The sequence below is a fragment of the Pteropus alecto genome, unplaced genomic scaffold (assembly GCF_000325575.1).
Source record: "Pteropus alecto unplaced genomic scaffold, ASM32557v1 scaffold3, whole genome shotgun sequence".
In the NCBI taxonomy this organism is placed as follows: Eukaryota; Metazoa; Chordata; class Mammalia; order Chiroptera; family Pteropodidae; genus Pteropus; species Pteropus alecto.
In genome coordinates this window covers 53,579,432-53,601,777 of record NW_006442484.1, presented here as the reverse complement: position 1 = coordinate 53,601,777, position 22,346 = coordinate 53,579,432, and the positions used below count along the sequence as shown (strand labels likewise).

Here is a 22,346-nt window from a genome sequence, read left to right as displayed (position 1 = left end):
ACACTAAAGAACCATATTATAGTTTGATAGTGAAATAAGAATCAGTTCAAATCAACTTATAGTTAGTACTAATCATCCTTGATCAATTTAGATTTTTCCCACATATAATCAACATTAATTCATTAGAAGAAGTGCACTTACATAATAACCACTTTAAGTGTTTACTTATCAGCTGAGTAAAAAAGTGTTGTACTTACCAGCTAATTTTCCAGTAATTAAAACAGTGTCTTCAAATAGCCATATATTTGCTTGGCTTTGTGGAAACAGTGAAAGTGTAACTGATGAATATACTGTGAAATATAGCACAATTAAAATATTTTATTAAACGTGGGGAAAAACAGACAAATATAGTTCTGTGCCAGTAGGCCCTAAAAAGTAGGAAAAGGCTAACGGAAAAAGCAACTTAAAACAAAGGAAGGATGAATGTAAAATATGATGGAGAAAAAAAGAAAGATCACAATAAAGTGAAGAGATTGGGCATCCCCATTTTATTTTACTAATCTTTTCTATTTCATACAGTAGTTCGTACCAAGGTGATTAATGATGTTCTCTAACAACCCAAGATATATATGGTCAAGTTAAATACTTGAACAACCTTCTACTATTTTCTCCATATAACTGTTACTTCCTTATAATTTTTTAAAACTTTTTTCTTGGCTCATGATTTAAGGTTCTCTAAAATAGAGATTCATCCACTCTTCTTTTTTTAACTTCCCATGTAAAGTTGCAGTGCTCTTCTTCACACAATATAGTCTGCCACACAGACTCTGAGTTGGTAAATGAGGAAACAGTTTAACACACAAAATGATTCATAGGTGACCATCAGTAGTAACTCAGGATGGGGCTGTACCAGCCTACAAGAGTAGCTGCCTGAAATAACTAGAGTAAGTGCAGAGCACCAGGAGATAATTATTTCAAGAACAGAAGCAAGAAGCTGGAACAATAGACCATTGTTTTATAAGCAAGAACAAATCAAATAAGCTTACCAATCCTGCAAAAGAAAAATAAGTTCTGAGGAGTTACCTAAAGCATGAGTTCTCATTTGATATCACTCCCGTAGACTAAGTATTTAAAATTAATAGAAATAACATAATATCCTTAAATCACTTGAGATCACTTAAATCACTTAATTGCATGGAAATATTTTTAATAATTTGAGATATTTCCAAGAGCTATAATGGAAAAGACAGGATAAAATACAAAAAGTATATACAGTGATGATGTATGGGCGGACTTAAAATGAAATACACTTTTCTTCTACAATAGGAAAAGAGAACTACCAACTAAATAAAAGTGTAATTTCAGTTCAGAATACATTAACGTTTAGACTGATTAACGATTTCATTAGATTGGAAAGGAGGTAATAGGTTGTAGCTAGGACCTGGAGATGATTCTCATTAGGGCACTATCCCATATTTGATACTTTCTTGGTCACAGGCAGCTTAAAAGGGACAGCTTTTTTAAGGCTATTAAACTTAAGGGGAATCTTTCTGAACCGTACTATAACTTACACTCAGATTTCTTTACTGAAAATGTTTCTGATTATAAAAGGGATGTTTCTGATTATTAAGGGGATGTCTATTCACTGTGGAAAGGCTGAGAAATGCAGAGAAGGGTAAGAAGAAAATGATGTTCATTATACCAGGACTAAGACAACCACTATTAATTTAACATAGCTCTTCCTAGATTTTCCTGTGATTTTTCAAAATGAGAGTATGATATTGTATACAGAATATTTTTACCCTGCTTTTTCACCAAATATAACCATTTCTGTCCCTCAATAGAAACTTTTCATAACATTTTCAAGTCATGTATTTCATTTCTTGAAGTATCAAGATTTACTTAACCACTACACTAATACCATATACTTAGATTGTTTCCATTTTCACTATTACCACAGAAATAATATTTGAATCATCATCCTTCAACTTTATTTGTATATCTGTTTTTAGGAAAGATTCTTAACAGTAGAATACTGGGTCAGAGGTTATAAAGATTTTGAAAACATCGATACACATATTTCAAAATTGTTATCCAGATAATTTTGCTGATTTGTACTCCTACCAAAAGGGTTTGAGAATTCTGATCATACCTCATTCTGTTAATATTGAATATATTCACTTTTTAAAAACTTTTCTAAGATGAAAAATCTAAGGAATGTGTATTTCTTTGGTGTATAAATCTTCGACTATTAGGAGACAAAGCATTCTGTCACATTTACTAATCATTGGTATTTCCTGTTTTGAAAATTGCTAGGTCCTGATTTTCTCCATTTCCTTATTTAGGCAGGGCCTTGGTGTTTTCTTACTGGTTTGTGTGAGTTCTTTGCATATTAAGGATATTACTCCTTATTGTTTCACATATTTTTCTTGTCTTCTTGTTTTCTTTCATGTTTTTGATGTACAGTGTTTTTTTTAAATATGGTCAAATCTACCTTTTATAACATCTTTCATTGCTTTTAAGTTAAAACAGATCATCATAATACAAATCAGATCATTTATTATTTTCTTATATTTACTATGATTTGTTTTTTTACATTTAAACTTTAAACAATATATTTCAGAATATGAATCCAAAATTAATTTACTTCAAATAGTTATCCAAAATATCCTAATATTATCTACTGAATACTCAGCCTTTTCTCAATGAGTTATAATGGTACTTTATAGATTATATTTTTTATATGTACTAGTATCTGATTTTTACCACAGTACAATATTGTATAGTTTTAATGTTGTAGCTATATTTTAGTTTTAAATTTGTAGGTATATAATATTTTAGTTATCTAGAATGGCAAATTACCTCTAGTAAATTTTCTTTAAAACAAGATTCCCAGGTATTTTTACATTTATTCTTCAAAAAAATTTTTTAATTTGGACCTATTCACATTCATAAATTATCTTGCCAAGTTATTTTTTTAAATACATTAAATCTATAAATTAATTTGGGAAGAACCAAAATCTTTACAACATTCAGGTTTGCTAAGAAGAAATATAATGTTTTTCCAGTTATCCAGGGTTTTATTTCATTAATTCATTTATTTATTTTTAGGTTTATCAGTAACATTTGGTAGTTCTATTTTTCCCACATAGTTATTTCACATATTGTTTTAGGTTTCCTTGCATAGTTTTTGTTCTTGTTGTTCTGAGAGGGATCACTTTTCATTATTTTCCTAACTGGTCATTACTTCTGGTATATTAGAACATGTATTTATTGTACCAATGTTAATTTTTTACAATCAGTAACTTGAATTTCCATTATTACTGTCCACTAGGAGCACAACCACAGCTTCACAGCCAGGCTCCCTGAATCCATTTTAGCCCTGCTGTTGGCCTATTCATTATATATGCTGTTAAGTAAATTCAGTTTCCAAACAACTTTTATTGTGCTCAAGAATCTATAGTAACCACCTTATTATTCAGCACATAAACCTAAACTGTTTGTCTCACCTTTAGAGAACATCCTTTCATCATCTGGCCCCACTTTACCTGGCCCACCCTGCATCATTCTCAAACCTTTGGGTGTGCCAAGCCCCTCAATGCCACCTGCAGATAAGATTTTACCACAACAGAGCTCTTACTCGATTCTTTCAAGCCTCTGTAGAAGGAAACCTCATATTGACTTCACATAGATATTCTCATTTCCAGGTTTACCAGAATAAGAGATTCCCAAAGTAGAAGAAAAAATCATTTACACTCAGTGAAGGCGAATCATTACTTAAGTGCTTACTTGGCATTCTTCCGGTCCTCCAAGGCAGAGGTGTCAACACATAGCCATCTTTGTAAGCAATAATGGTTAGGCTGAGTCCTAATTTATACGGTACTTTTATCAACACTGCTCCATTGTTTTTAGTTACTGTGGAATTTGTTTTTGTGTAGTTTACAAATACTTCTACAACTGCTTGACTCAGGTACTGACGACTGATGATGTCATTCACCTGGACTTTCAGCATAAATACAGACACTGGAAGAGAAAAAAGCCAGAAATGGCAGTATGTTAAATCCTAGAATACATATCACTATACTTTATAATGCCATTCAGACACCTGAATAACAGCATAAAATTTTGTTGATAAATAAGGAAATGCATATATATAGATTGATAGAAAGAGGTGTAAAAACATTCCACATTCATTATTCTTCCTAAAACTGAATACAATTGCGTCTATTAATAAGCTGTGGTATTACTACTCCATTTGTTCCTGCCAATTAAAAGAATAAAGGAAAGCAGTGAAAACGGAAAGACAGGTTCTCCTTTCAGGAAAATACATTGTTATTTTGTCTCATAATTCTAATGCTATCAAGTTACATAGATTTAACACTAAATCGGAATTCAGTCGAACTTAGAATAAAATGTCATCCAAACAAATCTATTAGTGCATGGCTAGCTTCTTTATTTTGTTCTGTTGTCTGGAAAGCATGGGGTGCTTATCAGTTCCAAATATACAAAATATAAAATAAAAATGTTAAAAAGCATTATCCATTAAATATATGAGAAAACATATTAACATAATAAATTAAGAAAAATGAGAAGTTAAAGCTTCTTTCTACTTAAACCTCCAGCCTGACTCTTTGAGTACAAATCTTGACAGAGTATTCATGGGTTTACCAATGATAATGTCTAGCTTTAATAAAGAACTTATATCACCATGGAAATGCCTTTGCAAAACCCGTTTCACAAAACCTTTGCCAAAGATAACTTCTCTTCCACTAAAAATGGGCTTTGGAGTCAGTCAGTCAAGGTCCATTTGTTTGCCATCTTCTAGATGTGTGACCCTGTTAAGTTACTTCTCTAAGTCCATTTGCTCATCTGTAAAATTGAGAGCATAGTGACTCCCTTTCAAAGTAAGTGAAATAATGCAAATAATGTGCTAAGTACAGTATTTGCTTGTCATTTATTATTAATAAGAAAAATTATTTCACAATTAAAGACAACTTCATAAACATTAGAGTACAACAATAAGAAATGCCTCATAAAGATTATAGTGCTATGCATTTGCATAAAAACAATTTTACTCAATTTTTTTAGTCAGAACATGTCAGAACATACCAACTTCCAAATTGTTGTTATGCCTTATCTAGTTTAACTTTGTTAAACTAAGCTAGGCTTTAAATTGCATTTGGAACGTAACAAAAATATTTTAAATACAAATAGAACCACTGTTATAATTGCCCAATCCTGGGAAGGAACAATTTAGCAAGTTAGAACAGAGCTCTGATCCTTTTAAGAATCTAAAAATGAGGTTAAATGTTACCCAAACATGATTCATTATACATTCAGACACAAATATATTTTTAATGTATTTTATATGTGATAACAATTAAAACCACAATAAGAACTAAAACGTATTGTAGCATTCTGTTAATTTTTAAGTGCGTCATTCCATTTACTCTTCAAAACCATCATTACGGAGATATTATTCCTTTCTTCATTTTATATATTAATAAGTGCAGGTTAGAGAGGTTTATAAATCAGCCATGGCCAACCCACAAAAGATAGAGGAAACAGGACACAAACTTGGGACTATCTCTCCACAAAGCTTGTGCTCTTAAACTGTTGTACTACAAGATTCTGTTTATACTCTTAAAAGCAACTCTAGTCCCATTTTAGAGTGTGGGAAGAATTAACTGGGAAAAGGAAGGAAAGGGGAAGATTGTATCCTGGACAGTCATATCTTAAAATGAGATTCTATTAGTCTGTCTGAAAACTGTTAATTTCCAGGACAATCTCATATATATTCAAATGTAAATATGGAGAATAGATTACAAGGCAAAATATAGATAACTGAAGTTTATCCCCACCTCTGCTTTCTCAGCATTTTAACAACAGCCAGCCTTGTGAAAGATTAAACTATCTGTGAGTAGTCATTACTATCATTACTTTTAATAGATAAATTCCAGAGCATCAGACACTAAAAGGTCAACTAAGCCTTGGCCTTAATTCCACTGTTCCTCACATTATTTAACTATTTTCTCATCAGGTCATCAGTTCAGCTCATTCCTAAGATTTCACTCTAAAATAAAAGCATGCTTGTAACCATTTAAAATGAAAAAGGACTAGGAATAAATATATGTTTCTGGTGCCAAGCCTTGTATGTATATTATCACCAAAAAAATCTCAATCCACCTTTGTATAATATGGAATATCAAGTCCATTTACCAGTAAAGAAATGAGAATTCAGACACGTGACACAAACTGCCCCAAATCTCACAGATATCAAGAGGCTGTGTCAGCCTTCAAGTGGCCCTGTGAATGATCCCAAAGCCATTTTTACGCCATGTTACGGTGAGTCTTGTGGTTACACTACTAAAATTAATTCAAGGAATATATGATTATAATCATCACTGAGAACTTAAATTCTTACATAATAATATCAATTAAAAAGGATGAAAAAGTGTCCCCATATACACATGCTGATGCTAAACCATGGTTTCAAACTCAAATGGGAAATAACAACTTGAGTAAAAAAATAAAAAGTTGTAATATATATGAAATGATGGGCTCCTAAACCAAATGTATTTGAGTAGGTCTACTCAGGGCAGAAAATAATTTATGTGTATTGGATAAGTAGCTGCTGCTTAATTCAAAATAGTTTTTGCAGCTACTTGCCCCTAATTTCCTAGATAAAATTCACTGAGTCACTGGCATACAGCATCAACGTGAGACAGATAAATTTTGCCAGGACCTCAAAATGTGAATAAAGATACACAGAGGCTAATAATAGAAAATGAAAACAAACCAAAAAAGCACAACAAAAATAATAATAATACAGATACACAGAGGCTAATGGCTGCTGGAGCTGAACCACCTTAGAATGTCCATGAGGATCTACTCATTGGGCTTTCCAGCATTTCCCTGGTCCGTCTCCTTCCAGAAGCAGGGTTGTGCAGCCCACCTGCTGATTCGTGTGACCTATATTATAATCCCTCTAAAGATTCTTTATTTCTTATAGCCAGAGCTGCTCTTTTATAAGAGAAGGCAAATGAAGGATAATGTTATATACCAGAAATATGATAAACCATATAGATGAAGGCTATGCATAACTAAAAGATAAGAAAAATAGGATTCCCTGTTAAAATCTGGTAACTGGTCTTATTCAAACTAAGTGTACTTAAATGGCTCCTTTAAAAGCATATGGGACTCAATAGGGAATTTTTATTAATTCATTTGCTGCAAAGATTAATTTCAGAAATTTTCTATGGCCTTTGGATTTCTGGACGAATTCTAATGTGTAGTAAGATCTTAAGCTAAATTCGTTTTTTAAAAAACCCTGCATATCCCATCTGTTTCATCCTTGTAAAAGCACAGTTGCCAAAATAAGACACACTAAAACCTCCTGACATTCTAAAGCTGGATTTGATTCGTAAAATGTTTTTTTAAAACATTTTCTAATCCAGAATGGATGATTTTATTTTTTTCACATGTAATAATGTTAATATAACAAATTTGATGAGGAAATGAATATCGAATTCAGAATAAAAGATTTGCAAAAGTCAAATCTTGGCTGCCAAAATCAGTCTCCCTTTCTGAGGAGATCCCCTATATCTAAGGACCCTAGATAGCCTTATAGACTTAGGACATAATGAAGGCCTGACCAGGACTGTCCTCTCTAGCTCAAATTAGAAAAAACTATTGATATTTGTGTGATACACGCCCCCACCCCCAACAGACACAACACCCAGTTCTAGGGCTGGAAACTTTACACAATACAACAATGAAGCTGTCTAGTTTCATCCTAATACAAACCTGTAGACATTTCTCCCATTTTAAGCAGGGAAATAGAGGCTAAAATTTTAGTTAAGGATATCGGCAAGATTAAGAGACGGTGTCATCTGACTCCAAGACCCAAGAATTTTAGTCCACACATCTCTCATTGAAAAGCCTTAGGAATCTGGTTTTCGTCATTATTTACTAGCTTACTTATTTCCTTCCAACCAGTGCTGAGAAGTGCTTTTCACTGACCTGCTAAGCTTCTCACCCTCATCCCTAGCACAAGCAGCAGCAAAAACAGCATTAAAAACAAAACAAAAGCAAAGAACTTGGCTAAAAGCCTCACCAAAATAATTAAAGAGGACAAATAACTCTTTTTCCTCCAAATAAGAGGAAAAGTTATAATTACTTGTCCATGATTTAAAATAGGATGTTTCTGACTTCTGTGATGGCAATAGTTTGAAGAGGCAAACAAGTCTGGCAGCCAGAAGCAATATATATCCATAACAGTCCCCCTTACTGGTTTTCTCTTCCAACAAAAACATGTTAGCATTTAGATTAAGTGGATTCTATGATTAAATATATGAGTTTTCAACCAGAAGTGCTTTGTCTCCATTAGTCTACCTACTGTTCTCCATGGTATTTTCAGCTTTCCATGCACATATTATTTTCTCTGTCACATAATTATAATCATTATATGTTGCCCATATAATCTTCTTTTCAATATGTCACTATTGGTTTAAAAATGGTTCAGTATCAAATGATTTCAACTTCACCCTTAGAAAACATATAATCTAAATGTTGAGAGAAATAAGTAAAAATAAAATATACATCAACGAGCAAGGTTGCTGAAAAAAGATTTAACTGTTTAGTGCCTAATTAGAAGTGCTGTTAAGCAGTGAGAATTACTAAAATCAAAAGGTAATAATAAATAGGTATAAAAAATGTTCTTGAAAAAGCTTATCAGAACCAACACTATATTATGGTTTTACCACAGGATCCGGATAGGTAACTCAAAGTCCAGAAAGAGTTAAAAAAAAATATTGCTACCTATTTATTTGGGTGACATCTAGAGCTTAAAGTTGGGTGGGCTGATAAATTACAATCTCACTTCTTTTCAAGATAATTTGACATCATCTTATTATGTAGCTACAATTATGTAGGTTTCAATGGTGCCATGGAAAAACCACCTTATTTTAAGAGTTCTCCAGTACAAAAAAACTAGCCTTCTTTCCCATTGTGTTTCAAGCACCTATAATTATTTCATTTTATATACAATAAATTTTTTCTTCTCTAGGAATATAATGTTAAAAATATACTCGGTGAAAACAAAACAAAGGGAAAAAGAACAAAAACAAAAAAATACAGAAATATACTAAACAAAGCTCTTATAAATAGGTCACAGATCCAATTTTTAAAAAAGAAAATATTTTAAAAATAAAATAAATTTTTAAAGACTTTACTGAAATTTATGCATTCTAATGAGAACTAGAAAAAAATGAAGAGCACAAAAATATAGTGGAATGAAATAATTGGTTGGGAACAATTAGAAATGTTCACCTACATTAATTCACCTAACAAATGTTTATTAACTGCTTATTTTTGGCCAGATCTGCTCTAACTAGATATTGGGGATACAAACATTGATAAGACACATTCTCGCCTTGAGAAAGTTTATTCTGAGGAAACATGTAAAAAAAATAGTACTGCAGAACTATCTGATACTACCACAAAAGAAGTTTTAAAAAAGCAATATGGAAACACAAACAAGAGAACTTTCTATAGTACCAAATATAGTCTTCCATGAAATTATGTAAAAATTCAGAATCAAATGTATAATAATTTCTATAAGTATCAATCTCAAAGAGAGATATCTGCACTCCCATGTTCACTGTAGCATTTTTTTTTTTTTTTTTGCAATAGCCAAGATATGGAAACAACCTAAATGTCCATCAGTGGATGAATAAAGAAAATGCAATATATACATACAATGGACTATTTTTCAGCCTTAAAAAAAGAAGGAAATCCTGACATTTGAAACAACATGGATGTACCTGGAGGACATTATGCTAAGTGCAATAAGCCACACGTAGAAAGACAAATAATATATGATCTCACTCACACGTGAAATTTAAAACAGTCAAACTCATGGAAGCAGACAGTAGAGTTGGGATAGGGAAAATGGGGAGACGATGGTCAAAGAGAATAAAGTTTGTTATGCAACATGAGTAAGTACTGGCGATCTATGCGGCATACTGCCTATTGCTAACAACACGGTATTACCTACTTAAAATTTCCTAAGAGGGTAGATCTTTAAGTGTTCTTACTACAAAATAATAATAAAAATAATAGGGACAGGAGGAAACTTTGGGAGGTGATGGATACGTCTATGGCCTTGATGGTGGTGATATCACAGGTATATACTTATTTCCAAACTCATCGAGTTACATACATTAAGTATGTACAGCTTTTTACATGTCAATCATATGTCAATAAAGTCAGTTGTTAAAAAATAAGTATAGAAAATGTGGATCTAATATCTACATTGGAATCAGTTCACACAATCGGTTTTTGAAAACATTATTATTGTTTTGAGCTCAGATCTCCAAAGTTCCTGCCCATTCATTTTCTCCTATTTTTCATGATCTGACTTTTTGGTCCATTATAATAGAGACTTTATGGTGAGAATTCTAAAGATGTCAAACTTCTAGCTATGACCCAAATCAGGCTTTACTATGGGCATTCAGAGGCCTAGTTTGCTCTTTACCCATCATTTTCATATGATATTCAGTCACAGAAATCTTAAAGCTAACTATATAAATATCTTAAGATGTAAACAGAAAACAACTAGTTCTAAATTTAAATGGCTATTTAAAACTTTTATCAATGTCATAACAATCGTGGTTTCACTAAAGAGAATATCAATTAATTCCCAACTCTTTAGCCTAGGATTCAAAATCTGAGATCTGGCCACCACCTCCGTTTCCAGCCTTATCTAATTATACTCTTTTATCAGAGATTGGCAAACTATAGCCTGCTGGCCAATTCTGACCCACTGTCTATTTTTGTAAATAAAGTTTTATTGGAACATTGCCACATTATTCATTTAAGTATTGCCCATGCTGCTTTTGCTGTAACGGCAGAGTTGATAGTTGCATTAGAGGCCATATGGCCTTCGAAGACAAATATTTACTACCTGGCAATTCAAAGAAAAAGTTTGCTGACCTCTGTTCTATACCACACATAAATGGGTCACTGGTCATGATCTAAAACCAACCCACTTTCCTGCTATAGTATTCACCTCTTTCATCTGTATAGAAAGCTCTTTTTTTCATCCCTGTCAAAATCCTAATCCATCCTTCAAAGCTTAAGTCAAAAGCTTCCTCTTCAAATAAATATGCTCTTATCCCAGTCAGATGGGATCTTCTCTTCTGTACTGACTGGTCTAACGGCACATGATATATTCTGGTGTGTGTTTTACTCTTCTATGTATTTGTCTCCTCTCTCTACAAGAGTCAGCTTTTTGATAGCCAGTATTGCTTCAAACTCAGCCTTGTGTTTTGTCAGAGCTTAATAAGAGGGTTAGCATGTGGATACTAGATGAAAGAGTAGTGCAGAGAAAAAGATGAGTATAGGAGAGAGAAGTAAAGAAAGTTAGTGAAAGGAGGATAGAGATCAGAAGTGGCTAAGCATTCCTGGAAAGAATGATAACTATAGGATATACACAGAAGCTACTGAAAATTGCAGCCAGCTTTCTAGCCCCAGTAGTCAATGAAATTTTGAGCTTAATCCCATAGTTGCCAGTGAGAAATATTTTTATATTATTACAACAATCACAACAACAAATAAGTATTAAGATTCCTTTTCCTTTTGGAAATTAATATGACTTTTCCTTCTTCTTCATAAGAATATTTAACTTGGAAATTTTCACTAGAAAATACATAAATAGCAAAATCTGCTAAATAAATGTAATGCAACTGTATTACAGCAAATGTTAAATTTTAAAAATTTACTTTTACTATTACAAAACAATACCAACAAAGTCATTTTACAATTCTTTCTCCCAGGGTAGCAGCACAATTTCCCAATTTAATTGGAAAGAAGGTGGAAAGTTTAGAAAAGGGTGAGGACAACAAAGGAGCTTGTAAAGAGAAAGGGACATATTATTCTGCATTCTGTAAAGCAGAATGGAAAGGGCTTCAATAGTTTAATCTTTACAGCATTTCAAACATGGACACATAGGCTCCTTCTTTTAAAGGAACAAAAGGGTGCTGAAGTAAAGAAAAAAAAACTTAGTAAAGTAGAAAAGCCTCCTTTTCATTGCTTAAGCTTTGGAGTTTAAAAGAAAAAAATATCTGTGCCTGTTTGAAACAACAACAAATTTGTAGTACATTAATATTTATCACAAAGAAAACATCAAATCTAAGAAGACATTAAAGAGATAAAATAAGGACACGATCTCCAAAAGTGAAAAATGTTATGGGGCAAATATAATACCCATTTTCTCCATTAGGACTAAAGGCTTAAATGAGTGCGATTCACCAAAACTAATGAAATGAATAACACAAAGAGTCCTTGTAACGTAAGAATGAGCACATTGCAGACTGAATAGGGAACAAATGAGAGAGCTGAGCCATTAGTATTTGCGCTCAGTTCCTTCTTGCCTACCCGAAGGGTCCTTTTCCTCAATGAGAATAAATGAGACTTGAGCTCCTAAAACATATTGTTCAAGCTCACTCCACAGACATTTATTGTCCTGACTTTTATCATTTCTTCCCAATTTTTTTATACTGCCTTGGAATCACTTAGAATTATTCATTCACTCACTCGCGAATTCATTCAACATGCATGTACTGAGCACTCTATATGTGTAGGCATTAAATGTGGAGACATAAGAGCATACAGCCCAGTGAGGAAAAGTTAGAGATCCTTTTTTTACTTATGAGTTTGAAATAGCATTGGTCCTGGCTGCCATGGGCATACTGGGCACCTGACTCAGACTAAAGTAGAAGAAGAGGCTCTTCTGTGGAGGCAAAACCAGAATTGGGTTTTGAAAAAGGGATGGGGGGCTGGGGTGAATAATACATCCCCTAATACCAAGAATTCAATCACTGACACTCATCCTTAAGATTCAGCTCAGATATCACGTCCACATTGAGGCTTTTTCTGGTCACCACACCTAGTTCCAGGACACAGGGATATGTTGGAGAATAAAAGGGACTGGTTTTCCTCTTCCTTTGCACTGATACATCACAACTCAATTCTATGTTATCAGGGTCATGTCTGGCAACACAGACAAAAAAAAAATCTGAAAGATTTTCCCTGAGGGAACTCTGAAAATTTTTTAAAAGACTGAGGAAAGAAAAAGAATGAGGTTAAGAAGAATATGCCAAGACTCTGCCCAAAATAGAAGTTATCTGAGAAAATGTGAGCAACATATTTCTCCTTGGAGGAGACATGGGAATTTAGCAATCTGTCCAGGGAGCATGTGCTGATGGATACCACCTTGTACCCTCAAGAATGTCCTTGGAGGAGACATGGGAATTTAGCAATCTGTCCAGGTGCTGATGGATACCACCTTGTACCCTCAAGAATATCTTTGTCTGATGATGTGTCCCACTGCATCTCTGAGCTCACTCCCTCTTCTATCCTCACTCCTTCTGATCCACATTGGCCCCTTGTACTTTCTTGAGCATGCCAGGCATGTTCCCACCTCCAGGGTCTTTGCACAGGCTGTTTCTTCTGCCTAGAATTCTCTTCCCCCAGGTATCCGTAGCTTACTCCCTCAGCTCCTTAAAGTCTTTGTCAAAATTACACTTCTGGTAACTCTGACCCAACCATTCCCGCTTACCCTGTTTCAGGGGTCCCAAGACCACTTTTAAATTCAGTGACTCATCAGAAGGACTCACGCCACTCAATGAGAGGTCACACTCACAAGTAAGTTTTATTATGGCAAAGGATGAAGAGTAAAAACAACAGGAAAAATAAATGCATCAGCCAAATCCAGAGAGGTCAGGCATGGGCTTCCAAGTCCTTTCTCTGCTGGAACTACATAGGACAAAAATTCTCTCTTAGTTGTGAACTGCAGAGATGCATGTAAGGGGTCTCTTCTCAGGGAAAGCCAATGGAGTCCTACGGTCTGAAGCTGGCATGAGGGTACTGGTCACAAATACACATTCCTGTTGGGTTACCAGCCATGGTAGCCAAAGCACAGAACCCCACCGTAGATAAACCAGAACCCTACCATGGATATCCAAGGTATAAATCATGAACTTGTGAAAACACTCTTGACAAGCTGAAACAGCATGCCCCATTGTTAGGGCATATAAAATATCATTCATCAGTAATATAAAGAATGAGGTAGTTAAGCCTTCAAGGGGAGAGTGGGACAAGGAAAAGATGTGTAAGCAACCATTTCTGTGCAGAGAATATTTATAACTTATGTACTTTAAGAAAAGTACAAATTCTTTGACTATCACTTCTTCCTTCAGTTTCTTCTACGTTTTTTGTGATATTGAGAAAGAACTTCCAAAAACAAGATTAGGGCAACCACAGTTGCTTTTCCTTAAAAAAGCAATTATATATATGAAGACTAAGTTCTTCCAAAAATTACTCAACTTTAAATAACTGGAAAAATACTCTGGGATATATCACCAAGGAACCAAAATTGGAGTTCCAGTTCCAATAAAAATGGAAATAAGTAATACAGGCTACGACACAGACTGCTGTAAGAGAAAAAGCTCCATGTTGGAAAATAAATTTTAAAATACAAACTTGTTACAAAATATATTGCACACAGACTTAGAATTCTTATTAAATTGCTATTTAAAAGGAGCAATCCATTAGGAATCTTTGAGCGGTACGTGTTTTCCCCCTAGATGTTCAAATGTATCGATGATGGTATATAAGGCAAGACGACCTTTGGAGAACTGTCACTGAATGTTCCCTTTCATGAATGTAACGATCAAAATTACTTTAGGTGTTAGTCAGGGTACAATACCCCCTTGGGGTATAAATTACTTGAATTGGACACAGAGCACTCTAGACTCCTTTGCAACTTAATGACACACTGTCCTTAAGTATTACCAATTTAGCATAATTGGTGGATGAGTCTAGAGAACACTGTCATCCAGGCCAAAAGGAGAATCAAGCTATTGCTTCTTATATAATACCCCGAAAAGGATTTAGATACTAAACTGAAAAATGTCCCCCAAAAATTATCTCCCAAAAACATTTTCCACCAAGTTTCTAGAAAGGCTATATCCCCAAATAATTGCAAGTGCGATGAATATTTTGAGTTGCACAACTCTAACTTAGGGTACCTGAGTAAGAGAGAACTCATTGCTGGAGTCCATGTTAGCACAGTTCTCCAGAATGGGCTTTAAGGTAGGGTTAATACTCTACCAACTGGGGTGGCCAACAGCCTCCACCTCCCGCCAAGAGACCTGCCCAGCACTGCCCAAAGACCATCGTCATCTTTAAGCCTAGTCCTCTCTATCCTGCAGCAGGGAAGTTTTCTTCAACATTGTTTGTACAATGAATTCAAATTTCAAAAACATCTCAGAATGGAAGAGTATGGTACTATAAAGTACTTTTAGTAATATTGCCTTGAATCTAGTTAACTGCCTTTTTTAAGTAACTATTTTTAGTGGTTCTACATCTTAATGCTGCCAAGAATAGTGTGACTAGTCTTCTGTTAGAATGTATGCATAGGCTTAGCAATTGAATATCTAAAACCAATGACATAATCAACAAACACTACATAAACAAATCCTTTAAAATACCTAAAACAGAAAAACATCAAAAGCCCAATATTTGGGGCCACAGTTCTCAAACTGTGCTAGAAGCCATCAAAAACGATACAACAAACTAGCAGGGATGCCAGAAGATATTTTAAATTTTGATGCAGGCACACAACTACTGACATCTGTTGGATACCACACAAACTCAAGAGAGTCCATAATTCAATGTACTATACTCAAATCAGTGACATTACATCTTCTGAACTTGAGTGTTCAGTGATTGCTCTGATAAAAAGCAAACACCACATGAAAATGAATGTTGAACAGGAAATGAGGATGGCAGTATTCATTTTCCTTTCAAGGTCTGAGAACTTACACAGTGTCTAATAGACAAATATATCCCATTAGGTAATTAGCAAATATGTATTATTATTCTTTTAGTGACTACTAAGTTGTTAGAAATTATTAAATTCTTTGGCCACAAAAAAAATTACTGAGACACTAAAGGACTGTGAACTGAGAGAGTTTAGGAACCTCTCTGCATTTGGGCAGTTATTTATGCTACACATTTTTATTAAGAACCTTCTATATGCAAGAGCTGCACTAGTCACTCGGATACACAAAGAAATTAGTTGCCTTCAAATACGTACATAGAAGAGTCAAATAGAAAGAGTGACAGTACCAAGAAAAGTGCATATAAAGTATATGAGATTCAGGGAACTATATAATTAAATTATTCTGGTTAACAATGTTAAGCAACAAATGAGTCATATCTGAATTCTGAGTGTACATCTTTCTAAAAAGTGCCTAATCACTTTATTGTTCCTGTAAGAATATTTCAGAAAACAATTTTTCTTTAAAAAATATATATATTTACAGTACCAAGAAAAGTGCATATAAAGTATATGAGATTCAGGGAACTATATAATTAAATTATTCTGGTTAACAATGTTAAGCAACAAATGAGTCATATCTGAATTCTGAGTGTACATCTTTCTAAAAAGTGCCTAATCACTTTATTGTTCCTGTAAGAATATTTCAGAAAACAATTTTTCTTTAAAATATATATATATTTAGTATTATAAACAAACATGTTTTTGAATGTATGACCAAATAATTTAAATATTAAATGAATGAACAAAGAATTTAAATATTAAATGAAAATCATACAAAACCTCAAGATTATCGATTTCTTAATGTGTTAACTTTTCCAGTATGCTCAACTCTCTTGACCTAGAACAACAGTTCTCAACCTTGTGTAGACATTAAAATCACCTAGGAAACTTTTGTTATATTCCCAGGCCCCACTCCAGCCCAATTAAGTCAGAATCACTACAGATGGGGTCCAGGGAATTGCATTTTTAAAAAGTCCTAGGTGGTTCTAATGCACAGCCAAGGTTGAGAATCACTGACCTATGATTAAAATTTCTATATCTATATCTATATCTATATCTATATCTATATCTATATCTATATCTATATCTATATCTATATCTATATCTATATATCCCAAAGGAAATAGGAATATGACCTAAAGCCATCCTCTTCAGTTTAATTGTTCTGTTCCTTTTGATACAAAAGAATTTAAAATACTTATCTTTGATTGAAATGGGCACATACATTTATTGCATGGCTTGCTCTGGTTCCTCTTTTGCACTCCCTCAGAGACACAAGCACCAGAGAATCAAAGATACAGGATACTGACAAGAAAGAAAGTTGACCTTGGGGGCTATCACTATTGATAGTTATTATCGGTTAGTCTTTTTAAATTTTTTTTTAAGTCACTGATCTCTGCCGTTTTCTGGTCATTTATTTCTGTGTCCTCCTCAGGTTTAAAATACCTGATTAACTCAGGGTTTGGCTTCACTCAACATTTTTCATCAGTTTTTTTAAGTTTCTATATAGAAAATTTGGAAAATGCAAAAACTAGAAGAAAGTAAATATTTCCTAATCCAATTTTTTAAGTTTCTATATAGAAAATTTGGAAAATGCAAAAACTAGAGGAAAGTAAATATTTCCTAATCCAATTTCTCAGAAGTAACTTGGATTCCATCCAGTACTTTTAAAAGCATATTGAAAAAAACAGATTTATAAAATTAAGATCATATTGTGTATATGTGTATAACTGTGTTTATATAAACATGAAGTAAGGTGTGAAAGAAACTCATCAGATTGTTAATATTGACTCTATCGATTGGGTCCTGGGGGAGGGGTCTATCATGTGACTTGCTAAAATGTGTAGAGTGAACATGTGTTATAGGTAGGAAGGAAAAAATAAGCCAATAAAAAATGTTATATGCTGTGTTTTTCAGTTAAGATTATATTGTGACCATATATCTATGGTATTAATTATTTTTCAAAATTACCATATTTTATTATTGAAAAACATTCTATGGTTTGTTATTCATTTAACTATTCTATTAGTGTATGTTTAGTCCTTTCCAATTTTTCACATTTGCAAACAATGCTTTAATTAAAAATCCATGTACATATATCTTCATCTGCACTTTCAATTACTATTTTACATGGGAGGACAAATAATAGGTGAAAGGTATAAACTGTTTAAAGCTTCTTGATATGTATTACATTAAAATGCTTTCCACAATGTGACACCGATTTATACTATAAACAGGAGAATATTCATATTTTATTTTACTGTGGTCGATATAGCAACACGTTATTAACTCTCCTCAGGGAGTTAATATGAAAAAGAATATTCAGTAAAGTTTTGAAAGCATTCTATTTCCCTTTAACTTTACTTTTCATTCCCATCATTGTTAGGTGTTTGGGGTTTTTTTTTCTCACTCTCTTGATTGGTTGAGAGAGCCTCTTCTGAAGAAAACTAAATACACAAACGATATCCTGACAAAGAGCACAATACATACTACTTTGTTGTTTTGGGATTGCACTGGTGAATCCATAGACTTTATTCAAAGAAAAAATGGAAAGAGCTTACAAAACATCCATTTTCCCTTTTACAGAAGGCTTTCTCTCCTTGTTTTTTTCTACATGCAAAGAATGTTTAAATCAATGAAGAGAAAATGGAATTTATTTAGAATCTGTCAGACACATGCTTCAGCATGTTTTTTAGAGAGGGTTTGAAACCTACTGTCAGCATTTTGTTTAAGCAGATAAAACCCACCCCACTTGGAGAGTAATTAGATTTAAACAGAATGAGTCCCAGCATTTTCTCCTTAATAAAATGTAGCATTTTTCCCTGTAATTAGACATTTGAAAGGAATACTGACCAGTAAATAGAAAATTCAGGTGTTATGAGAACATCAAATGCCTAAAGCATTAATTAGCACAGTGGTAATACCATAGCATGAATTGGATGCAGTCTAGTATTAGCAGGTAGCTAACATATTGCCTGGCCTGGGAACTTTAAGTAAAATGAATCATTCATTAATTTATTTTTTCAGTGAAAAAATTACATGAAATTGAAAGAGCTTAAAGGACAAAAGCAGATATGACAATGTATATGCAGTACACATTTTGTATGATAGAAAGGTTCATATTGCATTATTTAAAAAAATTCAGATATCCATTAAATTCATGTGAGTAAACGTTTATCGAATACTGACCAGGCATTAGGTAAAGTACCAGGTCCAGTGGAAGCATATATCATAAATTCTATTTATTTGACACCTTCTTTGTATCGGAAACTATCTGATGCTAAATTCTTATGTATGTTATTATATTAATATTACCTAGTTTGAAGTTTGAAGTAGTTCAAAATCTAGTGGGAAAGGCATACAAAAATAATATGAACAAAGCATTATAGGTATAAATGTAATATTATAGGATATTTTCAAGTAGGAATTAATTGAAGCTGAGGTAGAAAGAATAGGTGTATTTTAAAATACAGAGTTGAGGCAGGATACTTCAGGAAGAAGTAAGTGCATGAGGAAGGGCACCATGGTTTTTTAAGAAAAATAAATAAATGCCATAAGACAGTTGTAGCAAGAAAGAAAAAGAATCTAGGAACAATGGGAGATGACTAAATTTGACTCCACTGTCTGCGTAATGAAAGGTTGAACGGCGCATGACAAGACCTTTTAAGAAGGGTATAAAAAGACCTCTCTGAGAGCAATTTGTAAAGTGTACTTGGATAGTGAGAAACTGGAGGCATCTATTGAAATAGTTTAGGATCAAGGAAAGAAAGTCAAAATTAGAGCAGAGGCAATGCCAAAGAAAGATCAGAAACAGAAACATTGAAGATCTGGCCACTGACATGATACTGACATTGAGAGAAATTTAAAATTATGTGAGATATTTGAGCTTCAACAACTAGGAGAACAGAAATAATGTTCTGTCATTTAACATTTATTTTCGAGTACCAGATAACGCCTGCCCAAGATGATAGGCACTACCAGTCAGCCAAACAGAACGAGATCGCATAATCCCTACTCTGCGGACTGCAAAGACTAGGCCGCAGACAAATCAACAGGCTATTTCAACTGAGAGTTGAAAGCAAGAGTGCTTTCGTATATCCAGTTATAAAGTTTATAGAAACCCAGAGCAGGAACACCAAGCCAGACCTGTAGGGTCCAGAATTCCTGATAGAGGTGAAAGTTAAGCTGACACCAGCAAGCTCCTCTCACCTTAACAAGCAGAAGCTAACTAGACAGGAGAGAATTCTAGGCAGAGTGAACAAAAGTGCTGAGGCCTAAGACAGCAGAGAGCAGGAACTGCAGACAGGAGAGCCTGATAAGAGCACGGAATGGAGAAAGGAGACTGAGAAGAAAAGAGTGGAATATGAACAGAGGCACCCACTGTAGTAGACTCACCTACCCTCCTCCTGGAGAGAAACAAACTGTCAAAGTTAGTCCGTCCTGGTATGATGTAACTCAGGTGAAAAGATCTCCTCTCTTTATGGCAGAAATTCTTTAATTTGTAATCCCTTTGAGAATCTGATGAATCTATGATCTCTCTTCACCTCCATTCCCCCCACCCCAAATTGCATGTAACCACAAATACACGTAAATATTCCACGTAATTTCATTGAGGTTAGAGATTCCCATAAATGAGTGTTTCTAAATATTGCTGAAGACATCAGCATGTTTGCTGCTTCACGTTTTTGTTTTCCATTTTTTGTTTTTAATGTAAATGACTGTTTATCACTGCTAATTTCAAAAACGTGTTGTAACGTTATGGGTAAAAACGGGTCATTTTTCCAGAGTCTGTACCACATATTTTAAGAGCCAAACAGCCAGGGTTACAATCCTAGTTCTATCTCTTACTACTTATGTGATTGTGGCAAGTTACACAGCCAATTTATGCCTAAAATTCACCTGTGAAATGAGAACAATAACAGCATCTAATAGATATACCTCAAAAGGCTACTGTGGGATTAAATGTAATAATAAATAGATGCTTAGAATAGCTCCTAGCCCCAAGTACTAGTAGTGTTTGGTATTATAACTCCATATTTGTAAATATTTCTTTAGCTTCTAAACAAGTTTCCTCTGATATTTTTAAATTTACCAAGATCTCCTTCAGAAAAATGAGCACATATTTTATACACAGTTCATATAATTTGGACTTTCTGAAACTTTTTTCACTCTAATAATTTATAAGAAGCCTGTTTATTTCTATGAAACTAAATACTTTTGAATGAAACAAAAGTTATATATATACATGTGATAATTAATATTTACTAAAGTCTTAGAGCAAATTTTGATAAGTGATCCACATTTGAGAGTTACCAATTAGAAAAAAATTTTGATTTGTTTTAGTGTTTCTGTTAGGCAAAGATATTAATCATACATTTTAACCTTCATTTAATTTATCTGAAATGAACTGACTAGAAAAGGAAGTCTGGTTCAAATAAGAAATTTTCTATGTTCAACAGATATTAAGCAAAAAAATCACATTGGGATGGATAACAACACTTTTGCCTACTGAGTTACAGTGTTCTAAGTGTCTTGTATATATTAACTCATCTCAAGTCTCATAAACCCATTTTACTCTTCCCAATTGAAAATGAAGGAACAGGATTCAAAGATGAATTTCCTCAAGGTCTCACTGCTAGAAAATAGTTAAGTTAGGATGTTGCTCAACTGAAAACATTAATCTTTTTCAAGTAGAATAACTGAGGCATCCAATGATGTGACATTAGCCATTATGGAGGATTCTAGAACATCAGATGGATTTGTATGTAATTCTTTTCCCTATATCAAATAATGCCAAAAGATGTATTGAGGCAAATTTATTGCAGAACCAGAAACATTGCTTTTTTCCATCCACAAATGTGGATGCAAGTTTCTCTGAAGAAGGTATATAATAACCCAATTTCTGAAGTAGTCAACTCTGAAAACAAACTGTACATGTAAGAATAAAATAAATTTTCACACTCCTAAGACAGACTGTTCTGTAACCATAGTAATAAGTGGCCACAGAAACAGACTTTAAACATGCTTAATTAATATGTGACAGTTCTATAGACTTAGAACTGCAGAACTGATTTGAAACTTCTTTAACTAATCAATCATTGGCTACTTGCCTCAGTGAACTCTCCTCTGTAAGGCAACCAATCAGTGACCAACACTCTCAAGCATCAGCCAATCGTAAATGGACTCACTCCAATAATGGTGCTTCTGTGTCAACCAAGCAGCCAAGTCTCACATAAGAAGCCAGCTTCTACCACTACGTCTCACCACCACCTCTGAAAGTCCTCTAATCCCTGAACGTAACACTTCCTCAAAACTCTTTGTACGGTCAGTTTCTTGCTCTGCTGAGAAAACTGTGCCTTACTAGCATAGCTCTCCCTGTCAAGTAAGCAATATATTCAGCATTTTGGTTTTTCAGATACCGAATGGTGGTCTCATCCATGACACAAAGCATGTGTTTCAAACCTTAGCAGATACTGAACACAATATTTTCATTAATAAT

At 33.8% G+C, this 22,346-nt stretch overlaps 1 protein-coding gene across 1 annotated transcript in view; it reads right to left on the bottom strand.

Annotated features, from left to right (window-relative positions):
* Positions 1-22,346, bottom strand: part of FAM171B (family with sequence similarity 171 member B) — a 63,441-nt gene that overhangs the window by 21,657 nt on the left and 19,438 nt on the right. Inside the window, exons 2-3 of the mRNA XM_006921270.3 lie at positions 3,730-3,963; positions 198-290 (exon numbers count right to left, since the gene is read on the bottom strand). Of these exons, the coding sequence (XP_006921332.1) occupies positions 198-290; positions 3,730-3,963 (327 nt within the window). The remainder of the gene's footprint in view (positions 1-197; positions 291-3,729; positions 3,964-22,346) is intronic.